The 26,775-nt window shown below is 42.6% G+C and overlaps 4 protein-coding genes across 7 annotated transcripts; 2 read left to right on the forward strand and 2 right to left on the reverse strand.

The window, feature by feature from the left end:
• The first annotated feature begins 796 nt into the window (after positions 1-796).
• On the forward strand, positions 797-7,953 carry fbxo10 (F-box protein 10). The gene is made up of 11 exons (XM_084931268.1): positions 797-1,108; positions 1,439-2,068; positions 2,191-3,015; positions 3,195-3,344; positions 3,636-3,772; positions 3,975-4,045; positions 4,157-4,309; positions 4,415-4,765; positions 4,857-5,167; positions 5,284-5,471; positions 6,542-7,953. Exons 2-11 carry the CDS (start codon positions 1,484-1,486, stop codon positions 6,720-6,722), a joined length of 2,952 nt encoding a protein of 983 aa, XP_084787394.1. The 5' UTR covers positions 797-1,108; positions 1,439-1,483; the 3' UTR covers positions 6,723-7,953.
• polr1e (RNA polymerase I subunit E) lies at positions 7,891-11,963 on the reverse strand. The gene is made up of 12 exons (XM_084931273.1): positions 11,871-11,963; positions 11,536-11,639; positions 11,371-11,447; positions 11,205-11,290; positions 11,033-11,088; positions 10,786-10,930; positions 10,574-10,684; positions 10,304-10,400; positions 10,086-10,216; positions 9,913-9,994; positions 8,356-8,487; positions 7,891-8,175 (listed from the first exon to the last, which is right to left on the reverse strand). The coding sequence occupies exons 1-12, from the start codon at positions 11,944-11,946 to the stop codon at positions 8,010-8,012; spliced, it is 1,263 nt and encodes a 420-aa protein (XP_084787399.1). The 5' UTR covers positions 11,947-11,963; the 3' UTR covers positions 7,891-8,009.
• On the forward strand, positions 10,840-21,334 carry zbtb5 (zinc finger and BTB domain containing 5). Of its 4 annotated transcripts, none has more exons than XM_084931272.1 (4): positions 10,840-10,950; positions 14,372-14,585; positions 14,672-15,532; positions 17,135-21,334. In XM_084931272.1, exons 2-4 carry the CDS (start codon positions 14,376-14,378, stop codon positions 18,302-18,304), a joined length of 2,241 nt encoding a protein of 746 aa, XP_084787398.1. In that variant the 5' UTR covers positions 10,840-10,950; positions 14,372-14,375; the 3' UTR covers positions 18,305-21,334. The 4 variants fall into 4 exon arrangements, with proteins under 4 accessions (XP_084787398.1, XP_084787395.1, XP_084787396.1 ...); XM_084931269.1 differs by lacking the exon at positions 10,840-10,950 and adding an exon at positions 12,220-12,290; XM_084931270.1 differs by lacking the exon at positions 10,840-10,950 and adding an exon at positions 12,220-12,290 and having other exon boundaries at positions 14,672-15,520.
• Positions 21,335-21,789: 455 nt separating this feature from the next.
• grhprb (glyoxylate reductase/hydroxypyruvate reductase b) lies at positions 21,790-24,695 on the reverse strand. Its single transcript, XM_084931274.1, has 9 exons — positions 24,468-24,695; positions 23,905-24,038; positions 23,751-23,823; positions 23,473-23,589; positions 23,273-23,361; positions 23,068-23,172; positions 22,637-22,772; positions 22,127-22,257; positions 21,790-22,037 (listed from the first exon to the last, which is right to left on the reverse strand). The coding sequence occupies exons 1-9, from the start codon at positions 24,638-24,640 to the stop codon at positions 21,916-21,918; spliced, it is 1,080 nt and encodes a 359-aa protein (XP_084787400.1). The 5' UTR covers positions 24,641-24,695; the 3' UTR covers positions 21,790-21,915.
• Positions 24,696-26,775: the final 2,080 nt, after the last annotated feature.

Here is a 26,775-nt window from a genome sequence, read left to right on the forward strand (position 1 = left end):
TAAACAGAGAAGCCATGCAAGTTCAGAGTGACCAAAACTCCAGACTCCAGACTCAAACAAAGTAAAACATCATGCCCGTGTCACATGACATGCCATTCACACCAGTATACAATGCAAAAGAAAAGAAAAAAATCATCATCCTCTTCTCAATAACTGCTGATTCCATATATATTAGCCAGTATGTAACTGGTTAGGTAACAAATGATAACTTAATAAATGCTGTCTTTTACTGTTTTAGAAAAGAAAAACACATTTAGTCTCACATTTGCTTCACTATTTATTTTGATAACTGATAATAAAACCTAAAGCAATATTTCTCACAGACAGCCAGAATAGGCCTATTGTTAAAGAGGCCCACTGACAATACTGTAACAGAATTAGCTAAAGGTGTGTTGAGTTTAGGCAATGGAAACCACAGGCATTATGGTTGGTAACCTACTGCTAGCTTTCTGTTTAATTTGTTCTGTTTTAAAACTTGCATTGTTGCATAACAAATAATCATATTTAGGCCTATGTTAAATTCCTTATGATTGTTCTGTCATTTTGCACATTTTAACAACAATTAAAACAGTTAGTATGTTTAAAAAAAAATACACTGTCAGGTTGCTGGGTTGTTGTTTTTTTTAATTTCTCTCCAGTGCACTAGAAAGTCATGATAATAGTTTTGGTAAATGTAGAATGCACATAGGATTTTTTAAATTGATAATATATAGTTAATATTGGGGTGCTGAGGTGGGATTAGCGGGGGGGCACCAAATTAAATTCCACTTAAGGCACCATAAAAGCTTGGCCCGGCTCTGAATTTGGGGTCTAACTAGTTAACAACGTTCTTCCCTATACTTCAGCTTCCCCTTGGATGCACCAAGGGGAAGCTGAAGTAAACGCCCACTTTTGGGAAGCGGAAGATGGGGATCTTGGGTTTCTTGCTGTAAACTGTAAGCAATCGTCTGAACTCCATTTATTTCGATGATACATCTGTAGTAATTATGATAGCTGTGAACTCCGGAGGATGCGAGGACAAAGTCAGTGTCGCAGGCATGCAACGCCGGATGGATGGCTTGTCTAAACGTCGAGCCGACATGTGTTGACTATGGCAAACTGGTAAAAGGTAAGGACGTTTGGGCTAGCGTTAGTTACGCCGCTAGCTAACCGCGTTTAACTGTAGCAAACTTTCAGGGCAATATTACAGGCCCTTAGTGGAGATATCGTTTACCGCTACGCAAAATGAACAGTGAGGTTACATAATTCATATCTAGTTTTCGCTGTATTTTGTTTTTCGGCTAAAATTAACGCTGGTCGTGGCGCCATTTGGTGTTGATGTGCGAATATTAAAAACAAAACGCAGTTGAATATCCTGTTGTGTAATATTGTTGTGTAACGGTTTGCGCTTCCTGTTGCCTTGAAATGCGCGTGCGTGTGCATGTGTGTCTGTCTCCAGGTATACCTCCCATCGCGGTGCTAACCAGCCGGCGTCTCTGCTGCCATGGAGGTGGGCAGCCTCCCCGTGGAGCTGTGGAGGGTTATCTTAGCCTATCTCCCTCTCCCTGACCTGGGCCGCTGCTGCCAGGTGTGCCGTGCCTGGCGGGAGCTCATCCTCTCTCTGGATAACACCCGCTGGAGACAGCTCTGCCTGGGCTGCCCTGAGTGCCGACATCCCAACTGGCCTAGTCAACCTCATCTGGAGCCCCCTTCGTGGAGAGAGGCCCTGAAACAGCATGCCCTTGCCACCCGCACCTGGACTCAAAATGGTCCAGAGCTCCAGTCCTCCGCCTGCCTTCTCTTCTTCCGTCGTCGGAAAGATCGCAGGGTTTGGCACGTGGGGCCGGGATGTGAGTTTGAGACCCTGCGCGGAGCCCTTGGGGTGGTGGGGCCTTACGACCGAGTGGTGCTCCATCCAGGGGTGTATGAGGAGCAGGCTGAGGTAGCGCTGAAAGTACCGGTGGAGCTGGTTGGGTTAGGCCGACTGGGCGAGGTGGCCCTCCTAGTGTGTATGGAACAGCAGTGCCCTACTGCCAGGCTGTGTAATCTGGTGTTCATGCCACCCTGGTTCTCCACGGTTGTCTACAAGGTGCAGCTTGTTTCCTAAGAGTCTCAGAGTCAGATTGGCCTAGTCTATACACTCCTATAAACACAAGAGAAAATAGAATCTAATTATATTTCTTTGTTTCTTTCTGTCTTGCTCTCCTCTAGACATCCTGGGGACATGTCCAACTAGATAACTGCAACTTTGAGGGGGCTCAGCTGCAAATCCGTGGGCCAGGAACCTGCCAGGCTCGGTTTTGCTCCTTCTCCCAGGGCAGCTCTGCACACTTGCTGGGAGTTGTCCTGAGTTTATTTGACAGCTGTGACTTCTCAGGAAGTGACACAGCTTCAGTGACTGTGGAAGGTCCCCCGGTCTCAGAAAGGAACTGGGCTTGTAAACATTTGGCAGCTCTGGCTAGGACGTTCCCATCATGTGGCCTATCTGAGCATAATAGTTCTCCCAAAGGACATCCGGCTGCCTCCACTGGTGGACATCAACCTCCAGGTGGTAATGTTAAAAAGGAGAGCATAACCATAGGTGACTGGAAGAGGAGAACAGGGGTAGATGCGGTATGTCAGAGGACAGTGATTGAAGATGGCTGGAGTGATGGTGAGCGCAGTGAGGGAGAGGAGAACAGAGACGAGTGGGGGGCCAACAACACCAAAAATCATTTTACACTGGAGTACAAAATCCCATGTGACCATCATGGCCTATCACATTTGCTCAACCCCCGGCCAGATGGCTCTCTTCCACTTTCCTCTTCCCCAGATCCCCCTTCTATGATCCCTGACCCTCTCACCCTACAGCAGGAGTTAGACAGAGACCCAGAGGCTCACATGTTGGCAGCATCGACACTTGGCTGCATCCTCAGACGATGCCTCTTCAGGGACGGGAAGGGCGGTGTGCATTTGTCCAATTATGGACAAGCTCGACTGGAGGAGAATGTTTTTCGTAGCCTGAACTACGCCGTGCGCTGCATCCAAAACTCCACAGTTAATAATGTTCCTAGTAACTTTGCTTCATACAAATGGCATGCATCTGCGATTGTGTATTGTGTGTATTTGGGAAACATATCAAGTTAAAGTAGCTCGTATCATTAGTAATTTAGCATCAGTGTCCTATTCAAGCTGCTACTTGATCACCTTCCTTTTCTATCTCTCTCCTGCTTCAGATCGTAATGCTGAGAAACGAGGTCTGCGAATGTCGTGCGTCAGGCGTGTTTCTGCGCCTCTCTGCTCAGGGCCTCATAGCAGAAAACAACATTCACTCAAACGGGGAGGCAGGGCTGGATATCCGAAAGGGGGCGAACCCAACCATTGTGGTAAATGCCACACAATTGCTGATTGGATTCCAACTTTTTAAAGATGCAAGCAAACAAAAAATTCCTGTGATAGCATGTCCCAGACCCTTTCAGCAGCATGCCCAGATATCATGGATGAGGAGATTTTTGTTCATTACTTTTCTAACTTACTCAACTTAAGAGCTTAAGATGCATAAAACAGACAGACCCAGAGTATGAATATTTATGATTTCCAGAAATGATCTATTCAGGCTTTCCAGATGAAACTAATTTCCTCAGTCTCTTTATCCATTATCAACTATTAATCCACAGTGCAACAAAATACACAGTGGTTTGCGCTCTGGGGTTGTTGTCCTTGGCAATGGAAAAGGTTCAATTCGAAGCAATCAGATTTACAACAACAAAGAAGCTGGGGTATATATTCTCTTCAGTGGAAATCCCGTGGTAAGGTAGGTTGGAGTCTGCAAGCAATTAATTTGGATATTATTCACTGTGTTCATGTTTATCTTGAGACTGGAATTGTTTAAAAAGATAGAAATCTGGATTTCTGTAGCAAGCCTACAGCAGAGCTAGCTTCTTTTTTTTTTTTTTTTATTCATCATTTGCTCCGTGGGAACTTTTATCCCCCCCTTTTTTTTCTTTCTTTCTCAGTGGGAATCACATCTTCCAGGGCCAGGCTGCAGGGATTGCTATAAATGAGAACGGCAGAGGAATGATAACAGGTGTCAGTGCATCTGCTCCATTGTCTTATCCAGATGAACACACAAAATGACAAATGGCTTCTTCGTGTTTCCCCACTAATGTACACAGATAAAAACTAATTTTAATTCCAGAGAATGTGATTCGAGAGAACCAATGGGGCGGTGTGGATATCCGCAGAGGAGGCGACCCTATCTTACGGAACAACTACATTTGTTACGGCTACTCAGATGGTGTTGTGGTGGGAGAGAGAGGACGTGGACTTATTGAGGGAAACCAGGTTTTTTGTATGTATTATTTATCTCTTAGAGGCTTCATTGTGCTTAATAGCTCATTTTCAACACCCCTGACTCAGAACAGTTTCAGTTTCCCTCTTTCTCTGACTCCTTCAGGTAACAAAGGCTGCGGTGTGTGGGTTATGTCGTCCAGCCTCCCACAGCTCCTAAGCAATTACATCATCCATAACTGTATGTATGGGCTGGCAGTGTTCTGCAGGAAGGACCCAGAGAACATTGAGGTCAGGGAGGGAAACTGGCCTGGGCAGGAAGGAATCGCTGGAGAAGGAGGCGGTGCAGACAGGAGGGGTGTAGAAGGAGAGGGACGTGAAGGGCAGGAGAACTTTAATGAGGAAGGTGAACTGTTTGCCTGGGACAGTGACCTGGACAGTGAAGATGAGCGCCACTCTGCTCGCCGCTCTATTAGCGTGGCCCTGGTGGAGAGCAACTGCATGAGCTACAATGGAGGTAATAAATTGATCTGTTTAATCAAATGCCGATAGAGCAAGAGAATGAAAGACTGTTCGTCATTTCTCCATCTGTTTGTCCCTTTCTATAGCAGTTGGTCTGTATGTGAAGAGCACTGAGGCCCTGAATGTTTTTGCTAACCTGATAAACTGTAACCGTGGCCTTGGCATTGCCGTGCTGCAAAGCAGTCAGCTGACCCGACTTGCTACAAACTGCATTCTGGAAAATGGTCGAGGTGGTGTTGCGGTGGAGAAAGACTGCAGAGTGGAGCTTCGTGGTAATGGCATCTATGAAAACAGTGGCTATGGTGTCAGTTTCAGTGGTAATGGGCAGATTGTGGAGAATGATGTTGTTGGGAACCGTGGATGTGGAATCCAGGTCTGTGGAACTGCCGATATCAAGGTGGGATGGACTGAAGATCTCCAAACCTACTATTAGACCTGCATATTGTAGCTGTTTACTTTTATATTAACCATAACTTCATTACATTTGAGTTTTTAATAATTTTTTGTCTTCAGGTAATGCGCAATCGTGTCCAACCCTCACAAGGCTGTGGGATCGCCGTGCTAGGGCCAGTTAAAGGTGTTGTCCATGACAACATCTTGTTCCAGGGTCACCGTGACAACAGAAAAGCGTTGCTACATATGGATCCTGGCAATGAGAGCTGTGTGCTGCGGAACAATAGCATTCTAAGGCATGATGACAGGTAATCAGTAGGCCCATTAAAAACTGGCAGACATTCAGTAGACCAGGGGTCTCCAACTCCAGGCCTCGAGGGCTGGTGTCCTGCAGGTTTTAGATCAACACACCTGAATTAAATGATTAGTTCATTACCAGCCTCTGGAGAACTTCAACACAAGTTGAGGAGGTAATTTAGCCATTTGAATCAGCCGTGTTGGATCAAGGACACATCTAAAACCTGCAGGACACCAGCCCTCGAGGCCTGGAGTTGGAGACCCCTGCAGTAGACCATCAGTGGAATTAGTGTCGTCACTTTCTATCGCTTCTGCTGTCTGCGCAGTGTCTAACAAATTACTAATAAATAGTAAGTGATCTGAGTAAAAAATTACTCAGATCTGCAGGTTAACTTAAAGAACTTTTTGAGGTCATTGCTTTTAGTAGGAAAGCAGTGGCTCCGTGGTGTAGTGATCACATTTTCCTTACATGTGAAATGATCCCCCAGTTCAAGACCTAGGGTCCAACCTCAGAGGTTAGAAGATGGTGTACTTGGAGAAGTACTAAGGAAGGCCATCTAAATATCAGGATACCGCTTGAATCAGTTGCTGCTGCCTCATCTTATTAACTTGAGTTCTGTGTTTGGGGTTTGGCTCCTTAGAGGCTTTAGTCCTTGGTTCTTTACCGTGTTGGTAGTGCGTCCCACCACACTGCAGTTCTTTTACTGGTTTTATTACCTCAGTGGAGAGCAGTGGTTGTTTTTCTTAATCACATTCCCTCTCTATTTATTAGCTTTGCTGGGCTGGACCCATACATGTACTGCTACAGTTTACTCTAATAGCAACGTTTTTGAATGAAGCAGGTTTTTATGAGAAGAAAAAGCTCTAAAAATTCACTGTGTGCCGTTTGCTCAGAATTGTATAACGGTCAGTGACAGCTAGCTAGTGACATAAAAAATGGTGTGCAGCTTAAAAGTTATTTCCCTCAGGAACTGCTGAAGATGAAAATGGTTTAAAAAAACAAATAGGGGTGGGGTGAAAAATAATCTTAAAGGGCACCTCCCAATTGCTGTTTACCCTTTTTTCTCTCTTCATTTCATAGCTGTACATCTGTTCCCCCCTGGGTTATGGAAAACCCTCCTCCTCGCCCACTGGCCAGCTCCCCTGCTGGTCTCTCTTCATCCCAGTATCCCTCTGGACTTGGAATTTCCGTGACCACCAGGATCGGCGCAACTGTGGAAAGTGGTTGCCACAGCGGCAGCATGTTTTGCAGCATCCTGTGAATACTGGCAAGAACTTACAAGCCAATATGATAGCCAGGGTCAGGAGGTCAGCATCGGGTTGCTCCTTAACTGCTGTAAACCATACACGTGGGGCACTGACTGTCAAAATAAGGGTTCGGTTAATTGTCCAAGTAGCTGGAGACGGCAACTGAAACATTAAAGGAACCATCCACCCTCATTTTTATTAAGGTGGAAGAAGATTTTGAAAATCTGAAATTAGACTTTTGTACTTCTACGATTAAAATGCTACTGTACTCATAAAACGTGGGCTATTGAAAACCGAAGCTGGAGTACAAGACATTCATACTTCTTTGGAATCTGTTTGAGACTAGAGCTTTGCCTAGTTTATCATTAGCTCATTTACTGCAGACTTGTTTGGTAGTCTTATTTTTGCTTATAGGGACTTGCTGGTTAGGAAGTGCACATTTCTAAATCCTAGCAGGAGTCAAAGGCTTCAGAAATGCTGGCTTTGACAGTGGGTCAAAGTAAAGCTGTGCCTTGGTTGACTATTTAAGGGATGCTGTAGCGAGGGAAGGTGTGTTCATAGCGTGAGGGCTTTTATGCAACTAAGCCAAAATTAAGATTCTGTCTCTTTCTGTCCTGTTTGTTGGCGGGTCTCTTCTTGCGTAATGTCCTCTATGGTTTTTAAAACTTAATGCACTTCAGCTTTTTGAGACATTTCATTATTTCAGATCCTGTCAACATGCTGCACAGAAAACTAAACAGATGTCTGCATATGATTATGCAAAAAAAACTGTTGGTAGTCTAAGCTTTATAGTTCCATTTGTAGTCCACCTGCACTTAAGTTCGACCAACCAATCACATTTGAGTAGGTTTCGGTTTCAGAAGAGGGTTCGCATTTGCTGAAATATAATCTCACAACCATCCACTATTGTCTGACGACAGTTTAGCTTTTGTAACAGCTTATTTAATTTGTCTGCATTTGTAAAAAATAAATCAAAAGCAAAAAAAAAAGACCAGCAGACAGAAGAGAAAGGCAGTTATCCAGATATCCTGTCCACACACTCAGAGAAGGGGAAGATATGTAGTGTGCAACATGTGATGTCTACAAACGTGCCTATACGTTCCTGCTAGATGTTCTGTCATCTAGAATTTGTTTACAGCTCTTTAGTCTTTTTTTTCTATCTTTAAATGTAAGCGTGTCATATACAACTTGAAGTTCACTTTATTTGTCTACAAAAGCATTAACAAACAAGCCTTGTTTAATGCAGCCATTTGTTTGATATTCATTTCTTTCTGTCCAGTTCTCGGTTCTCCTTCGCGTCCTCAGTGCATCTTTTTGCGTTTCCGTCTCTCAGTGAAGTGATCGTATTTGATCAGAGGCAGAACAAGGGCGGCCAGTCTGCTGTCATCTTGCAGTTCAATGTTATCACCCTTGCCTCGAGCTGGTTTCACCAAGGTCAGTCTCATTGACTTTGCGACTTCAGTCATCCTATAGGAGAGCACAAGAATCACAATAGTTTACAGTTTAAACAAAAACTACAGAGTAAAGGAGGAGAACAGTAGTATCTGTGGTTAAGTCCACATTATTGACTTCATTAATGATTTTACTCTTTATTTAAACAATGTAAGAAACGATTTTTAAAGGCTTCCTTTTTATTCCCCTGCTTACCTTGCCTCAGTGATTCCCAGGTCACGATGCAGTAATGTGAGGTCAGCTGTCATGTTACCCATATGCAGCAGCAGAGCTAAGCAGTATGCTGCTAGTTTGACCCGCATTGACGACGACACCATGTTCTGGATTCTAAACAGAAAAGTAAAGAAAGTGTGTCTTTTGAAAAGAATCAGTGCAGCAACAACTATACTTTTGTGGTCAGATGTTTACATAAACTCATCATGGCCATGAATGTCTGCCATAAATAATTTGGTGATTTTTAAAAAAAAAAAAAAAACATTTATTTGAACTGCTTTCCAGAGTGAAATGATAGTAAAGCACGCACCTTTAATAACTTTTAGTTAAACAAAAATTAGGTGCACAAGTTTAAATTTATTTGGGATTTTCTGAAATCCACACAGGTCAAAAGTATGCATACAGATTCAAATATATACACACACATCCCCACTAATATTTGGTTAATGTCCCTTAGCAAGTTGTACTAATGAGATTTTTTTGGCAGCCCTCAAGAAGCTTCTGGCATAATTCTGGCTGAATATTTGACCACTCTTTTTGGTAGAACTGGTAAAGTTCACTTAAATTTGTTAGTTTCCTGGCATAGACCTGGCTTTAAAGCACACTGAATAAATTTAAACAGGATTGAGTTGGGTTTTTGTTTTTTGAAAGGCAATTCCAGAGGCTTAATGTTAGCCTGCTTTATTCATTCTAAAACCAGTTTTAATGTGTGTTTGGGGCTTCTTTGTTGGTTGCCACCCTCTCAGTTCATGGCAATGAAAAAGGTGCTTCACTGTGGACAGTAATGCTGGTGTTCCAGCAGTTTCCAGTTCATGGCAGGCTTCAGCCATGGTGGTTTCTGGGTTGTTCCTGACTGTCCTAGCTCACCTTCTCTCATATGAGGGTGACATTTTTGGCAAAGTGATGACATATCAGCTGTTTAAACTGATGATGTTGGAATCTGTAGTTCTTTCGAGGGTCTCCAAGAAACTACAGATCTCCTTAGATCTTCAATTAGTTTCTTGGACTTTTGCATTATTCTGAGTATTATTCAATCCAGTTGGTGCTATCGAACAATCCCTTCTTATGCTGCAAAGAGAAACTAAAAGATGTAGTCAATCACGATCACTATCGAGAAGCTAATAGGCCTTAACTTTGTTAAAATACATTGTAGAACCTTTAACAACACTTACTAAATTATTTAAGTGAGTGTATCTATATATTTTACCCTGTGTGGATTAGAGAAAATCCTAATTAAATTGAAACTTGTGCACCTAATTCTTGGTTTTTAAAATCATTAAAGGTGTATGCTGTACAATCATTCCACGCTGAGAAAAGAACAGTTCAAAGAAGTCATTAAAAGCCCAAAATTACCATGACATTCATGCTCATGATTCGTGTATGTAAACTTCTTACAACTGTATATATTATTTAGCTTCCCTGTCTCGGTTTAGCATTTGGTAAATTTTTGAATTACTAATGAAATTATTAATTTAGTGAAACAAAATCAAATTCCAGAAACATTTTTCTTCATTAGCTACATGTGTTTAACCATCATACCTGCCATTGTTGAAGGTCTCCACGGTGAACGTTTTAAACAGTTTGCCCTGGATGATGCGAGGGCAGCCTTCCTCTTGCCCAACTGTACATGCAAACATGAATTACTACAACCCTCTAATGGTGAAAGTTTGTATACCACTTTCCACATCAAAACACTAACAAAATTCACTCACACTTGCGGGTGACATTCCTCTCCCGAGCCAGTTTGAGGAGCAGAGAGAGGTAGAAAGCACAGCGTGCTGTTTTGTCTCGGCTTTCACTTTCAGTTGGCAGATTCTCTAGATGCTTCACAATACTCAGGCACCTTTAGGTTAAAGATAAAAAGCACAAGATCAACCTCAAGTGCAAGAACACATTAATAAAATGTCTCTGAAGGTTTGGTTGCCTCTACCTTCCATCATCTTTCATCTTTTTCAGCTCTTCGGGGGTGAGTGCTGCCATTTTGGCACCACCCTGCTCCAAAGCACCAAACTCCACTGGGCTCAAGACTGCACATATTCGGTTAAGGGTCACCTGAACAAAGTCTGGTACGGCTCTAGATAAAAACCTGCAAACACATGCATACGCTAGTACCCCATCTTGTAATCTGGGATTCAAATGGATTCCTTGCCTTCCTATTTCCATAAACACATTCCTCCTCCAGCACAGGAATAAAAGATACGCTCATCAAATGGATAGACGTCCTCTCGTTTGTCTGTGTTTGCATTGCAGGGAGGAAGGTGCAGAGCCAGGTCTCCTTGCGACTCTGCGTCAGCCACTTCTTGCTGCAAAGCTGTGCAGAGAGGGGAGGTTAAGAAAAGAAAAAAAAAACTGGAGAGAGAAACATTCAACTTCCAGATTTCTCCAAGGAGAGGCATCCACTGTGCAGCTCACCTTCCAGACCCTTCTCGCCAATCACAGTGTTGGCAGCCTTTGCCACTGCTTGCTGAAGGGTTTCACTGCCCACCTGATTCAGCCTGCGAGAGCTCAGAGCTCTCTTCTGCTTGTTGGTACCAAAGGCCTCAATCAGTAAATCAACCTGAAAGGGAAACATTAAAGGTAATAACAAGATATTCGCATCACATTACACATAATTAAGCACAGATGTCTTGTAATGGACAGGCAGTAGCAGCAAATGCACCTTTTCTCTGTAGGTCTGAGTAGTGTCCTGGGGTTTTGCACTGTCTGTTGTCTCTCCTGGTGACAAAAGTCAGAAAAAGTGACTCTCAGAAGGCACACAAAGCATTCCTTCCACAGCTTCTGGTCTTTATGGGCAGTTAAAAATAGCAACAGATATGTTATAGGTCTCTTACCTGGTATAACTGGCTGCATGTTGAAGAGCTGAGCTTCATGCACCTCCATCGTCATGGTCTGCTTGTTCAACACGCCCACATAATATCTAAAAAGATGCCAAACATCCTCCTTATCAATCTCCTCCTCGGTGACCATAACATGCCAAAATGTGCAGCAAAGACCTACTTGCAAAGATTATTGCACTTCATGGACCCCACTCCAAAGTTCTGCCCCACATAGGATAGTCTGTCTGACTCTGCAACCTAAATAAAAGAAACCAGGAAGAACACTGAGAATATAGCAACACAGCCCGGAGAGTGCAGACACACGATAGATCCTCATCTTCCTCACCAGTATCCGCCTGGTCTTTTTCCTGGGGTTACTTTCCTCCGTGTTTTTAAACATGCTGAAATCCAGCTTGTCTGCATTTTGGACGCTGCCGTTGGAAAAGCGGACTGTGGGATTGAGACAGAAACACCGGGAATTATACGTGATCAAACCTCAATGACCGATGTGACTGTAGAGTGACACACGTGAGAGCCTCGGACACAACAACACAGTAGTGCCCACGTGTGCACCTAAATGCTTTAGAAATATAAACTCTACAAAGCCCAACCCAGAGTCATGTGTCATTATCATCATCCTCGTGAAAAATTCTACATAATAAACAAATGAGGACGACTCACCGACGACAGCTTTATCGGCTTCTTTCTCCTCTCCGCAGCACACAAACGAGCAGGAGGCGGCCATGACTGTTGTCATGATGAGTTTTCATGCAGGGCAAGAGTTTACTCCTCTGTACTTCCGTGTTCGCTTCGCCAAGCCGCTGCTCTAATTTCTCCAGTTTTGTTGTGGATACTTTACCTGGTGCCTTTCTTTATTTTGCCTGCACTGTTCCTTCTGCTATGTCTTTGTTCATTGGATTATAGGATTATCATTTATACGGGCTTTGAAAAAAATAAAAATGCCAAAGCATTTACCATCTCGATGCTGTTTATAATCTTTGGCTAACTGGCTGTGTGTGGGGGTGCAGCAGCGACGCCTTGTGGTAAAACCGTAAAGCTGCAGCTTTTCACCTCGGGTGAGGTCATGGACGCGAAAAAGAGGTACAGCGCCGCCCCGTGAGTCTGGTTGGAAAAACCGTCTGTCGGCGGGGGGAAATATTAGAAAACACAACACAGCATGACGCTACCACTCACCAATTGATAGGAGGCATCAATATTATTCTAACGGTTATTCTGGCGCCGTGGCTGTGTGCTCAGCCTGGCAGCCGCTGGAGATCAACGGACACCGCGGCACCGTGCATCGCGGCCAGCTTTACGTTCCCACGGCCAAAACCAAACAAGCCGCTTCGGGGTCAAACCGTCAGGAAGTCGACCGCAGGGGGACGCGGGAGGTAGCAGCGGAAATGTTAGCTATCCACAGCTCGGCTTGAGGGGACATTTTGTCCAGTCTCGGTGACCGCATGCCGCTGCTTTTACTCTAGCTAACGGGCTATTTGCTGGGCTGAAGCCAGCTAACTTTAGCTAATCGGGGCCCTGTTCTCCCTCTCGATACCTGCATTTTCCGGATCTTTCAAGGTAACCTAAAGTACTGCTGGCTCTCTGCTCTGACTTACAGCACCAGGAGAGTGCTTCTTTTGTGCCATTTTACCCAGTCGCATCCCATGCTATTGTGTTCCATTGCAGTTGTGACGTTAACTGTGTGTAAAGACGACGGGGTTCAATAAAGTTAGACCTGTTCGTCAATATATGACTTTATAGCAAGAAGGCAAAGGCAGTGGAAAACGCAACATTTTGTGCACAGTAACCAAAATAAAATGACAGCACCACGGCATCCTGGCTGTTAGCTAGTAAATACAAAAACTGATCCAACTTCACCCCCATCACCATTCAGACATCCTAGACTGCATCCACAGGTACTCAAAAATGCACAATTTCATCACTCAAGTAGAAGTACACATACTTGTTTCAAAAAATACTGAAGTGCTGGATTCAGACTCTGAAATGCAGTGAAAATGAGCTATTTGGAGGACATTTCTATCAGCTGTTTTGTGCAAAGCTAACTTAACTTCATTAATAATATAAGAATAAAATAATATTATGGGAGTACAAACATTATGTCAGCCCAAATTCAGATGCAAACTTGCTCTATATGCTGATGTAGCTACACCTAAGCAGAAAAATGAGCATAATCGTGGGTTTAAGTTTGATTCGAGTAGGTGTGAGATCTCTAGTTTTGTAGTGCAGCATCACTTGGAGGTAATTTTTATTGTAAGCACAATGAAATTTTCTTTGTTTTCGGGCTGTGATCAGCTGACCTGAGTTTCTGCTCTTGTTGGCTGTCAGGGCAGATTTGTGACACCCCTACACACTATAAAGGTGGAATTCAGTGAATTAATCTCCTTTCCATAACTTTAAATTTACGTGTTTCCTTGTTACAGTGACCATAAACGCCACATCTGTTCTGCACTGTAAACATCCCCACAGTACCGCAGATTAACCGGTTTACCCTGCCATACACTGCCTTTTCATGCAACCTTGGAAAAGTAGCAAAAGTTAGTATACACTTCACATAAGCAACACATCAGGTATAGATCTGGTATCAGTTCAAAAGTGTCTAAAATGAATGAGGATGTTATGTTTCAGCTTTAACTTCCCAGTCTGTTAAATGTCACGGAGCAGTCCTTACCTTTTGAAATCTAACCTCTCTCCATCCTCTCCTGTCTTACTTTGATGAATAAGTGTTTTTTAACATTTTGAAGTGTGATGAGTGTTGTAGTAACACATGTTGTGATTTATCACTTTGTCCGCAATTGTTTTATCCATTAAGATAACTTGATCTTATTTAATTTTTGGGTTTTTTTTCTCATGCATAATGGATTGTTAAAAAAGCAAGCTGCAATCAGTGTGCTACTCAATAATGTCAAGTTGGCAACTACATACACTATGTTTCTTGTAATACAGCAATTAACTTAGAACTATTGGTTTGGGCATTATGATGATAAGGGTAAGAGTACGTAGGGGCAGTAAACTGAATTTCCCAATTTGTTGAAGAACACTGAAGCTTGAAAAGCTCCAGGTCGCTGCTGATTGGTCAGATGCAGTGACATCAGTAGATCACCTGAGCTTTGCTAACTGACTGTGGTTCTGCATAACTAACCTACCCTCTGCTCCTCTGTCTGCAGGGCCATGGATTTCCCAGGCCATTTTGAGCAGATCTTCCAGCAGCTGAACTATCAGCGTGTCCATGGTCAGCTTTGCGACTGTGTCATCGTGGTAGGAAGCCGACACTTTAAAGCCCACCGCTCCGTGCTGGCGGCCTGCAGCACCCACTTCAGAGCGCTGTTCACTGTCGCAGAGGGAGATGCTAGCATGAACATGATCCAGCTGGACAGCGAGGTTAGAAAGAAAATGCTGTCAAAAAAGCGAAAAAAGTGTTTTTAGTCATTCTAATGGTGATTGAAACCACTGTGTGCGTTCTGCAGGTGGTGACGGCCGAGGCCTTTGCTGCTCTCGTGGACATGATGTACACGTCAACACTGATGCTCGGCGAGAGCAATGTCATGGATGTTCTCCTCGCAGCTTCGCATCTGCACCTCAACAATGTGGTCAAGGCTTGCAAACACTACCTGACGACGCGCACGCTGCCCATGTCCCCCTCATCCGACAGAGCTGCCCATCACCACCCACAGCAGGAGCAGCAGAGGCACAGACAGCAGCAGCATCAGCAAGTAGCTGATTTAGCAGTGAACCCGATGTTAGCAGCTAATGCTAACCTTGCAGCAAATGCTGCCACTTCAAAGCTGCAGCGCTCCTTCTTACTGCAGCAGCTGGGGCTCAGCTTGGTGAGCTCTGCTTTGGGTGGGATGGAAGACGACCGGGCGGGAAATGTAGTTGGCAGTAGGGTGGTTGACCAGAGGGCCTCCTTCCCAATCCGACGCTTCCACAAACGGAAGCCCTCTCTGGCGCTGGGGCTTTCAGAGGAGAGACCCAGACAGAGACAGCGTCCTTTGGCGCCTAACCTCGGGTTGTTAGGTGAAGAAGGGGTGAACGCAGAGCGGGAGGAGGGAGCACTTCTCTCCCCGGATTCCCACAAGATGGGGGACGAATCTAAACTTGACCCTGCGATCACTGGGTTAGCAGTTGCGTCCCAAGATGACCCTCAGATGCCGAGTCAGTCAGATAGTGGATGCTGCGAGGAGGAGAACTTGGGGAGAATTCAAGGAGTAAACAAAGAAGAGGACATGGATGACCAGGATCAGCAGGACAGCAGAGTAGGCGTGAAAATAAAATCAGGAACAGAGGAGGAGGAGAACGAAGAAGAGGAGCAGAAGGTAAAGCTACAGGTTTGTCTCTTCAGTGGGGAGGAATATTTTCATAGTTAAAACTCTCCAGACCTCTCAGGCTTGTCTGTATGAAGTAAACAAACTTAACAGAAATCGTTGGTTTGATTGTCATTAAAGCAACCAGGGGTTAAGGAATTGGACAGAAGAGGGAAGTCATAAGATCAGGTGTAGCAGTGCAGCAGGGGAAAATGACTCACTTAGAAATAAGTCACACATAATTTCTGTTCCGAGGATTTGATTTCCTTGTGGACGGACTGTGACAGCTGACCTGTGCTGACTCTGAGGTTCACTGCTCTTTGTGGGTTTTTCTTGCTGCAATTTACGAGATATTAACAGATGTTACATGAGCTGTCGTGGCCACTCTCCAACCTTTGGGCGGTGTAATGTCTAAAGGTGGAGATTGGCAGGTGAAGGGTAGTAAAGAATGTCATCAACTTACATTCAAACTAATGACTGTTACCCTGAAGCCTTGATTACATTTTCCTCATCGACTTGATCCAAGAGACATAAATTTGACCAGTGTTTTTGTGGTCTCATTAACTAATGTGCAGATAATTGACATTACAGTCCATGAACTACACACACACACACACACACACACGCACACACACACACACACACACACACACACACACACACACACACCAGGCAGAAGAGTTCAAGCAGACTTCAAAGGGGTATAACAGGAGGGACAACTCGGCCATCGAGTTTCAGCTGTCATAACCAGTCCTAACAGTGATCGTGAACACCCATCCTGCACTTCATTACTGTAAACAGTACCACAGTACTGCAGAGTACCTACTTTAGCCTGAAAAGACTGTCCAGTATAGATTTTAAATAACCCCAAATTGTCATTTAACAGTATGGAATGATTAAATAAGTCAAATAAGTACAGATTATAACAATAATTCCAAGTTTTGAATATCTATATCAAGTGTCAATTATAGGGTTGTCACGGTACTAGAATTCCAAACTACCGATACCAATCCCCAGAAAACTACTTGAAGCTCCATACTATTGTCGATACCACGGGGGAAATTTTGACCCCCCCCCACTCTGCAGCAGCAGCAGTAATGGCGAGGAAGCCATTTCTTGCAAAAGTTAACATGTTAATTTTCCACTAAATGTTTCCAATTATAGGCTAGAGTTAGAAAAAAATATTTATGATTAACTTTAGAGGTTTTATTTGTTTTACAACTTATATAGAGGAATTTATCACCATGGCTTTATCCACCCTGAACCTGCAAATTACTGTTACAGCTGCTAAGACGACACAGGTCAACAAAGTAGCAACGCACTGTGACAGAAGAATGGGGAAATGGTTGGATGTTAACTCTTTATTTCGAAATGACATGCTAGAAAAAATAAAACGTCTTAGTAAGGCAAAGCAGGCTTGTTCAAGAGATTATTTTAGAGCATCTGGTGTTACCCATTCGCGAGCTGGCTCTGAGGTTTCTGTGAGAAGTCTCTCCACAATAAAATTCTGTCCAACTGTGAGACCTTTAGGCAGTGTTGTGAATATTAATTTTTACATTAAAATTTGAGGTCTTATCTCTCTTGGCCTTAGATGAAACATTTCTTTCCTTTTCTTGCTTTTCTTAGGTTGTTGTTAAACGTGAGCCGCTAAGTTCCCCCGAGCCAGCTGATGAAATTAGCGACGTCACATCGCAGGCCGAAGGCAGTGATCCCCCCGAGCCTGGGTGCCAGGAGGACGAAGAGAAGGTGGAGCTGAGCCCAGAAAGCAGCGACCGCAGCTTCACTTCTGAACCCCAGCCCAGCTCCGACTCTCTTCTCCAGCCCAGCTCCCAGCTCATCCTCAAGAGCAGTATAGGAGGAGGAGGTGCGAACGGAGGAAGTTTTGGGTGTAATAATGGACTGAGTGGCAAACCTGGTTTCAACATTTCCAGCTTCCTCAGCCAAAAGGATTTTGCGACTGGCAGCTCGGGGATGGTTGCCGGAGAGGACGACCTTCCGAACACAACAACTGGGGATGCAGTTGCACATCGCTTTCTGCTGAGGCAGGAAGCTGCTGGCACTTCGAGCTCTTCTTCTTCCTCTCTTTTGCAATCAGGCCCACTCAGTGGTGAGAGTAGAAGCAGTTTTGGAGATAATCTGCAAGCCGATTCTCTGTTCCTCCGCCCCCTGCATGATGGTTTAGGAAACCCCAGAGGAAATGGGGGAAATTCAAGAGGAGGACGTGGAGGAGTGGATCCTTTTGATTTGGAATTCCAGCGCTCAAGTTTGGGGCTTCATTCACTGGGACGGCCCTCAAGAGAGACAGGAGGAGCCAGCGGCACAGGTCTGAGTTATCCAGGCTACAGACGCATTGCTCCAAAAATGACCACTGGCATGGGAGGAGAAGAGGCAGTAGGGGGGATTCTTCAGGATGCTGCCTCTTCTTCCTCAAGTCTAGCGGGTCCCCTGCTCCTCAATGAGAACGGGGGGTATGAGATGAGTGGCAACAGGCCCACCTCCCTCCCCCCTCAGCTCACCCGGGCCTCAGCAGACGTTCTGTCCAAGTGCAAAAAGGCTCTCTCAGAGCACAATGTTCTAGTGGTTGAAGGGGCACGAAAATACGCCTGCAAAATCTGCTGCAAAACCTTCCTCACCCTGACTGACTGCAAGAAACACATCCGTGTCCACACGGGAGAGAAACCCTACGCATGTCTGAAGTGCGGAAAACGCTTCAGCCAGTCGTCACACCTATACAAGCATTCCAAGACCACCTGTCTGCGCTGGCAGAACAGTAACATGTCCAATGGCTTGCTGTAGGAGCAGAGTGTGGAGATTAAAACACTAGGAATCAGTGTAGCTGCCTTTAAAGTCACAAAGCTGTTATAAAAATGTTTCTGAAGCTCTGACTGAACGGCCAGTTTTGTTATCCGCTCTGTCTAAACTAACTGATCCTGATCACAGACCAAAGATGGGGATGAAAATGTAACTTAATATGAATATGTAACATGATCTTCTCCAGGACCAGTTGATAAAGTTTCTGTTAAAAAATTAAGCCCATAGAAAGATTATAGGGATGTAGGACATGCAAAATTAGCATATTTATTTATGTTAATTAATTGCAAAGTGTCAAAGTGCACCCTTTAAACTTTACTGTATTAGAGCCTGACTGATTTGTCTGCAGGCCGATATATCAGCCAATTCTGGCTATTTACCATTTGGCATTGATAATGGCCAATAAATGAAAATTTAAAAAGGAAAAAAACATCTTTTAACAATTTTGTGAGCATAACACAGCATAAAAGATGGACGTAGCTGCTGTGACATCACCCTTTGGTTTGTGAACTCCCATTATGAAACTTCAAGATGAGCGTCTTCACCATTTGAGGTGATCCTTTAGTGGCAATTCATTGTTAGTGGTACACTTGGAATTAAATTCGATTCAGTCATTGCAACACTCAGAGGCAGCTGTGCAACATCAGCACTAAAGACTGACATCATGTAAAATATTGTATTTAAATTCATATTCAGTGCATAATTGTAAAAACATGTAGCAGCTGACATTATTGACCGTGCCTTGTTCTGTGCACGGGCAGTCGCATCCATTCACATTCATCCACGTTGGTCGCCATTATGCGTGTAAGTGCTAAAATCTAATGGTTTATTAGATGCAAGAAAAAAAAGGTAGAGATAATCCAGTGTGTGGGAGAGACCTGGGTAATGCTGAAATCTGTAGCATTTTAACAGTTTAACCAGCTGAGAAGGCGACAGAGTATGTAGTGTTGTAACAGTGTTTTTATTCTGTCATGCGGTGAAATGTCATCAGTACTTTGTTAATTAATAGTCATCATGAGGAATCGAGCAGTGGACTAATTCAAGTCAAATTAACGTGACATGATCATCGTCTGTGGTTGATTTTCAGTCTGTCGCTGACGTTGTTGCTGAGCTCATTTTAATGTTGAAAATATTTTTGGTTAAAGGCCAAATCATTCAAAATGTACTCATGGAGGCCTTCACGTGGCATATGTCTGCAAGAGTAACAGCCTCACTTTAAAACCTTTATACTTGTAGGGGGGAAATTATGAATTACCCTGATTACCCTTCCACCACAACTGTTTACCTTAGAGTGAAGTTTCATTGTTTACTGACGTAAAACTATTACGGCAATCAGGAGAAAGGTTTAAAAAAACAAAACAAACAAACGCAATTTTCTGTCTAAATTCATAAAACAGTTTATTGTGATTGTAAAAGATATGGCACTACGTGACTTTCAGCCGTAGCTCCTCTGTGTTGTGCGTTTATTGAAAGAACGGCGAAGTTTCAGTGACGAGTTCAGCATGCGTTGGAGGAAAAAAAAATATTTAGACATGTAAATACTGTATTGCACATTTCTGGTAAGTCTTTTGGAGAGGAGACAAAACAACTCCTAAAGATGTAAACATTGCGTGTATGTTTGCTACTGTACTTGATATGAGTGCTTTATACGTGTCTCTTTACATATAATGTTGCGCCTGATACAAAAACACTGAGACAAATCAGTCTTTTTTTTACAGCTAATAATGTTTACTGGAATGTTGAACTATGTGACGACATCTTCATTGTAATCCAACCATCCGGCTCACCCAGCTCTTATGATCTTCCTTCTTCCTTTGTTATTCTGTTGTGCTGGAAATGAAAACAAAGTTCCACTAGTCTAGAAAAATGTAACATCACTAAAGGAATATTTCACATGGAGAAAGTAATTAAAAAAAAAAAAAAAAGATTTTAATGTTTTCATTTTTTGTTAATTACAAGAGATTTTGTGTTTTATGTAGCTGTATTTTAATGTAACTTAATAAATGTTGGGGAATGCTGTAAGTTACAAGACAACTATGTTACAACTGAGGATGTGTACGCTTAAAAAAAAAAAGTATAGACAGGATTTACAAAAATAATATCACATGAAGGTTTTCTGCTAGCAGACATCCTGCAGGTTGAAAAACAGCCTCTCTGGATGGCAGTATGTTTTTTGAAACAGTGTTCATGCTGTGTTGTAGAGTTCTGTTTTAGTGAACTGGAATGGAAAAAAAATAACACATTAATTAACATGTTTGCTTTTTGTATACTTTAATGATTGGTGTATTGTGACACTTGAGCTGTCAGTGAGACAGGATCATTGCTTTCAATCCTAGTTGGCACCTTATTGTACTGTAGAGTCATCACACTGTTAGCCCTTTACAAAATGACACTTTTTTAAAAAGAAAAAAAGTTATTTAAAGTTATTTTCCCTGTAAATTTAATTCAGAACTCTATTAAAGTCATTTAAAATGACCAGTGACGATTTAGTCTTTAATCTGACTAAAATTTAGTCTGTTGCTCTGACTCTCACTCACATTCAGCTTCTTCTCTCATCATGAAGCGAGGTAGCTGTAGCAGGCTTTTGAAAAATACAAAGGTAGATATGGGATCAGGCAAAGGTTTGACTGTTTACATGTCACACAAGCAGGTTAGGTGCTGTCTTCTACAGCTGTTGTATTAATTATTAAATTATTATTAAAACTGCACTGACTGAACTACCCTCTGTATGAAGATGTTTGATTTCTTAGAAAGAAATGTGTATAAAAGTCTGAATTGATTATTAAAGTCACTGCCTTATGCCCTCTAGCTTGTAAAGCTGGGCTTTTATTGATATGCCAAAATTGAAAGGTTTGGGGGGATGTTAGTTTGTTTTTTTGTTTGTTTTTTTCTGTATAACGTCCGTAGTGTAACAATGAGGTGGCTAAATGTTTGTCTCTTTACTGTTGAGGACTTTGAAGATTGTATAGTATGTTCAGGTGTTGTATAGGCTGAATAAAAATGCTATGAAATTCAGTTTGCGTGCAACTTTCTTATCATATACAGTGCTGTGAAAAAGCCTTGGCCCCCTTCCTGATTTCGTATTTTTAAATATTTATCACACGTGTGTTAGATCATCAAACTGATTCTAACATAAGACAAAATAACCTGAGTAAATTTGTTTTTTGTTTGTTAAATTAAGAGATAACTGTGATTAACCACACTTTTGGGGAAAGCTGAGTTCAATTTCCGTATCCACACTCAGGCCTGATTACTGCAAGACCCGTTGATTCAAGAAATTGCTAACATAGAAGCTGTCTGACAAAGCTAACTAGGCTAAAAGTTCTCAAAAAGCAACGCAACATACAATGAGCAGCTGAGAAGCAATGTCACTGACACCTATCAGAGTGGAAACAGTTACATCAGAAAGGGGGCAAAAACTTTTTCACAGCACTCTAGAATCCCAAACTAAAAAATGTGAAACTGAAGACTAAAGAAAAAGGAGACAGTTGCAACACTGCAAGGATTTACTTCAGTCAGCAAAATATATTTTGAACAGTAAGTAGAACTAATCATCCACTATTTGATCATTTTTTCAGAGTGGAAGCTGTTTCTTCTTAAAGCTTGAGCTCTTTGATCATCGGCTGCCCTCGCAGACCCAGGAGGAGGTTGTTTGCCGCCAGGGAAGACATAGCATCACGGGTAGTATAGGAGGCACTCGCAATATGGGGTAGAATCACTGCAGGAAGAGAAAATATTAAAACCTAATGATAGGCAGAGAGGACCAAGTGTGATTTAAAAACCTGTTCAAAGTAGCAGAATGCCCACCACAGTTTTTGAGCGTAAACAGTGGGTGGTTGGTTGGCAGCGGCTCAGGAACAGTGACATCTAATCCAGCTCCTGCGATCTGCCCTGTGGACAGAGCTTCATACAAGTCTTCCTGGTTCACCACCCCGCCTCTGCACAACAGCAAAGTCACAGTTATAGACTCAAAGGGCAGAATCCTCGCTGCTGATTGCCTACAGTACATATCCATTTCTCCAGATGCAAGTCACCGAGAAGTTAAATGATTAGTCATTCTAATTTCCTGTGAGTGAACTAGTCAACTGTGGAGGTCATCTTGTGAAACTGCAATTCTAATATCTCAAATATGAATATTTGGATTTGAGGAAACACAATGGTCATTTCTTAAAACCGCTACCTTGCATTTTGTGTATTAAATGGTGATCAGTGAAGGAAAATAACCTGTTAAACATCAGGTTAATCAGTAATTAATGAGCACAACACTCACAGACCACTCTTGGGGTCTTTGGTCATGCATGTATCAGGTAGGGGTACCTGCTCGTGTTGATGAAGATGGAAGTCTTTTTCATCTTGGAGAAGAGGTTCTTATTGCAGATCTCCTTTGTCTCTGGTGTTAGAGCACAGCACACAGCCAGGAAATCTGACTGCTTTGCCAGCTCATCAAAAGAGACTAGAACAAGATACAGTGCAAGGTTATTAAAAATAAACTGAAAACTAAAATAAAACAAACCTTTTTAGCTGGTAGGAATCAGATGAAAACTAAACTAGATGCACTAATATCACTTTTATCATATTAGGTTTGTGGATGGTTCTTAGGACTTCAAGAAAGACTTATAAAAAGTCAAAAGGTTTTAAGTAGCCTTATCTTTTGACTAGCCCCTTAAACCTGCCTCTCATCTGCCCTGTTGACAAGGGATCTTTTGTCCACATATCATAGAGTAACGTCCTTGCTGGGTCTTCCTTACCATATTCTGCACTGATGGCACTCGCCAACTCAGGCCTGGGGGCCACATCTGTGTAGATAAACTTCTTTACTTTGAAAGGTGCCAGACGCTCAGCAATGGCCACACCTTTGAGTACAATCACACACTGTAAAAAGCTCATAACTGACAGAAATGGCAGTTTGACGATACGCTGATGTAAAGGTTGTCTTAGTGACGTGCTGCTTACCGATCCTGCCTAGTCCGAGAATACCGACAGTGCTGTTGGCCAGCTCATAACCACACAGCCACAGCGTTCTCCACGTGCCCCAGCCGCCACTGGCATCAGTGAGAGAAAGAGAGAATTTATTTTGCACAGTTTGCATTTGTGCATGTATGTTTTAGTAAATTTTCCACATATGTGTGATCTTATTTTGTATATGACAGTACGTCTTGGCCTCGTGTGTGGCCTCTATGAGCCTCCTGGAGGTCGCAAGCAGCAGAGCTACTGTCAACTCAGCAACAGCATCTGTCAGGACTTCAGGGGTATAACCTATACGGATTCCTCTGTAGGGGAACATAAACATTGCATACAACGTTACATGAATATTTCACTTCCTGTTTGCATGTTAAGAACCTTTTTTCTTAAAGGGAAGATCACTCTCAGTAGAGCCATGAACGGCATTCACATGTGTTACAATAAATTAAAACAGAAAGAGGGAACTCACCGTTTCTTCAGCTCATCCAAAGACAGATGATCGAATCCCACTGACATTGTACTGAGGACCTTCAGGTTTGGACCTGCAGGAATACATCACACATATAAAGACATGCAAGGCTGTTTGTTGCATTTAGGTTATTTGTCAAAGGCAAAGGGCAGACCTGCAGCGTCCAACAGTTCCGCATCAATTTTTTCTGTCAGCGTGCAAAGCAGACCATCTACACCTTTGACCTTCTGAAGGAGCTCCTTCCTGGGCACCGGTATGTCATCTGAGTCCCACAGCTCAAACTGCACCCTAGGAAAACAGAAATCACATGACTGAAGATTTAAATCAAATCCAGTTTTGAAAAAAACAAAAAAATCCCAAATACATGAGCACAGGTTTCACATTTATATACAGACAATGGTTCTTCTTAGAGATAGAGACATAATCTCAAAGTGCTTTTCATAGAAATCCTGGGATTTTAAGGTGCAGTGAAGCATTTGTGCAGTTCTCTTTCTCCGGGAATACCCTTTAGACTATGTGCTTTATTTGACGAGACCTTAAGGCAAACATTAGCAGTCATGTTTGTTCAAAGTAAATGATGAACCTCTCAGACCAGACATTCAAACTGCTTAAAGTGATCACTGTCAAATCTCCTGCGGCACACATCGCATAGTTACATAAAAACGCTAAAATTTGTTATTTTAAGTGACATAACAGGTTACTAAAAAAAATACTCACTGTCCGGATTTGCGGAGGATCTTCAGGCCCTCAGGTGGGATCTGTCGTGTGACGTAGACGCGTGGCAGGGTTGACATCTCCCTCTGGATGTTGCTTGTTAGACCCCCGGTAATGTTCAAAGGAGTAACGGCGATCTTCTGGAGCCGACGGAGTGCCATGCGACTGCACCACATTGCAGCGTAAGTGCGTGGGCAGAGTGTCCACAGTGTAGGATGAGTAGACTCTGGAGACTGTTGTGGGATTTGTGTGTGGTTCTGGCTGCAGGTCAAGGGGGAGGCTCCTTTGTGAACTAACCAATATGATAAAAGGGTGGGAGTCTGAAGGTTTGAAAGGGGAAAAGTCTGAAGGTCTGAAGGTTAGAGATACTTATCCCTAGTTTCACCCCCCCCCCCCCCCCCCCCCAAAAAAAAGAAGCAAAAATCGGTCCAATTTTGTCTCTGATTATGGAACTAGAGGCTCTTTATATTCAAAACAAAGAGACACAAGCATAACTACCCGCTGTGATGAAGACAGTACCAGAATTGTGTTTTCCATCGAGTTGTGGTGTAAATGTTTCACTTAGCTGGTGAACTTTGTTTCTTTAAATGAGGAGGGGGGGGACCTGAACATTATTTTTTATCTTCTGCTTTCACTGGTTGCGACCAGTTTTGATATCTGACTTTTCCCAACACGAGCCTGCCTGCGTTGTCATGAAAATAGATAAGTTGTTGCTTGGTTGATTGCTTATTTTTTCTCAAACTGAAAAATAAAATACCCCTAACCCGTAATGGCTGGAGGGGGTATTGTCAGACCTCAAATCCAAAGCGATAAAGCAGACTCATCATCAACAAGGTTGATTTAAGCTAAGGCAATCTTTTCCGACATGTTTCTGCTGTTTCTGTCCTGCTTTCAGTTGGATGGACCTTGAAATCATTATTGTGTTACAGGTATTACTTTTGTGCTATTTTTTTCTTTTATGAATAGAATGCATTGTTGTCACCATATTCACATATACAATATACATCTATACGGTGAAAAGTCTTAAGACACGCTTAATCACTTTATATTTTTGTAGGAAAACGCGAAATAGACTCAGCAACTTATTGAAACATTTGCAAACACACATAGAAATACAGTATAGAAGGGGAAAAAATAGAGTTTGTACAATTCTAATGAGCTCGGAAGTCAGTACTTAGTATTATTGGTAGAACAGTGTGTTATTTATTCTTTAACACAGCCTGGACACTCTTAACCTTTCTTTCTTTAATTGTGTAGTCTTCAGGAATAGTTCTCCAGGCTTCTTGTAGGACATTTAAAGCTCTTCTTTGAATGTTGACTTCCTTTTCTTCCCTTCTCTGTCAACATGATCCCACACTGCTTCAGTAATGTTGTGGTCCGGACTCTGAGGAGGCCAGTCCATGACTGATAGTGTGTGTTTTTCTAACCAGATATGCTTTTACTGCATTAGCCATTGCCAATCATGAGCTTTTCTGATGGTAGTTGTTCAAAATGTGTGTTGATAATTCAATTTGTTTTGACAAAATCCCCAATACAACTGTCTGAAATGCAGATTGAAACCATGACAGAGTCTCCACTGTGTTTTACAGACCATCACTTATAATTTGTAAACACTGACTTAGACACTAACTGTTCTACCTCTCTTCCAACCTCCTCTGCACATACTGATGAGCTTTTCTCCCTGCTTCCCCTCCTTAAGACTGGCTTCTTAACAGCCACTGAAACAGTGAACAGTAGATTTATTAAATCAAGAGTCAGAAGCATCTCTCAGGACCTGTGTCAGATATTTGTTGGATGCTTTACCTGTTTTATTTTAATTTTTTTGTTAATTTAATTTACTTATTTTGTTTTTTCCCACTTCTCAGTTTCTTCAATATTATTAAAGACACACTGCACAACATGTTCAGATATGCCAAGTTTTCAGCAAATAAATCCTGTGTTTTTGTGGGGGAGAAGGGGGGAGTTCTGCTTGTAACAAAGTGTCTAAAGATTCCATTTAAAATTGGTATTTTTCTAAGTTGTCTGTTACGTATAGATCCTTGAATTTGGTGCCTTTTTAGCTATTGAATGAGTCATAGATCAGTGTTAGGTTTTTTAAAAAGCAAGCAAAAAGAAATGGGTGGTAACTCAAGATTACACCTTTGAAAACAAAATGGTGAAATTTTATTCTTTAGAAAAATGTCACCCGAAATCTAGTAAATCATCATAAATGTGTGTTATTTTATCAACAACACAATATAAGTAACGTTTATTCACAAATATAGTCCTAGAAGTTTCCGTGAAATGATTGGTTGACGTTGGCCACGTGAGT

Source organism: Perissodus microlepis, chromosome 6 (assembly GCF_051167445.1).
Source record: "Perissodus microlepis isolate ML-2025 ecotype Zambia chromosome 6, ASM5116744v1, whole genome shotgun sequence".
Lineage (NCBI taxonomy): Eukaryota > Metazoa > Chordata > Actinopteri > Cichliformes > Cichlidae > Perissodus > Perissodus microlepis.

Excerpts from the sequence above, each read along its gene's own strand:
- fbxo10 (XM_084931268.1), top strand. The coding sequence starts at position 1,484 with ATGGAGGTGGGCAGCCTCCCCGTGGAGCTGTGGAGGGTTATCTTAGCC. Across the intron at positions 4,046-4,156 it reads CGGCAGAGGAATGATAACAG|AGAATGTGATTCGAGAGAAC; the intron begins GTGTCAGTGCAT and ends TTTTAATTCCAG. Across the intron at positions 5,472-6,541 it reads ATTCTAAGGCATGATGACAG|CTGTACATCTGTTCCCCCCT; the intron begins GTAATCAGTAGG and ends TTCATTTCATAG.
- polr1e (XM_084931273.1), bottom strand. The coding sequence starts at position 11,946 with ATGACAACAGTCATGGCCGCCTCCTGCTCGTTTGTGTGCTGCGGAGAG. Across the intron at positions 11,448-11,535 it reads AAAAGACCAGGCGGATACTG|GTTGCAGAGTCAGACAGACT; the intron begins GTGAGGAAGATG and ends TCTTTTATTTAG. Across the intron at positions 10,931-11,032 it reads CTCAGACCTACAGAGAAAAG|GTTGATTTACTGATTGAGGC; the intron begins GTGCATTTGCTG and ends TTTCCCTTTCAG.
- zbtb5 (XM_084931269.1), top strand. Across the intron at positions 14,586-14,671 it reads TGATCCAGCTGGACAGCGAG|GTGGTGACGGCCGAGGCCTT; the intron begins GTTAGAAAGAAA and ends TGCGTTCTGCAG. Across the intron at positions 15,533-17,134 it reads AGCAGAAGGTAAAGCTACAG|GTTGTTGTTAAACGTGAGCC; the intron begins GTTTGTCTCTTC and ends TGCTTTTCTTAG.
- grhprb (XM_084931274.1), bottom strand. The coding sequence starts at position 24,640 with ATGTGGTGCAGTCGCATGGCACTCCGTCGGCTCCAGAAGATCGCCGTT. Across the intron at positions 23,824-23,904 it reads GGAACTGTTGGACGCTGCAG|GTCCAAACCTGAAGGTCCTC; the intron begins GTCTGCCCTTTG and ends GTATTCCTGCAG. Across the intron at positions 23,173-23,272 it reads TCTCGGACTAGGCAGGATCG|GTGTGGCCATTGCTGAGCGT; the intron begins GTAAGCAGCACG and ends TTGTACTCAAAG.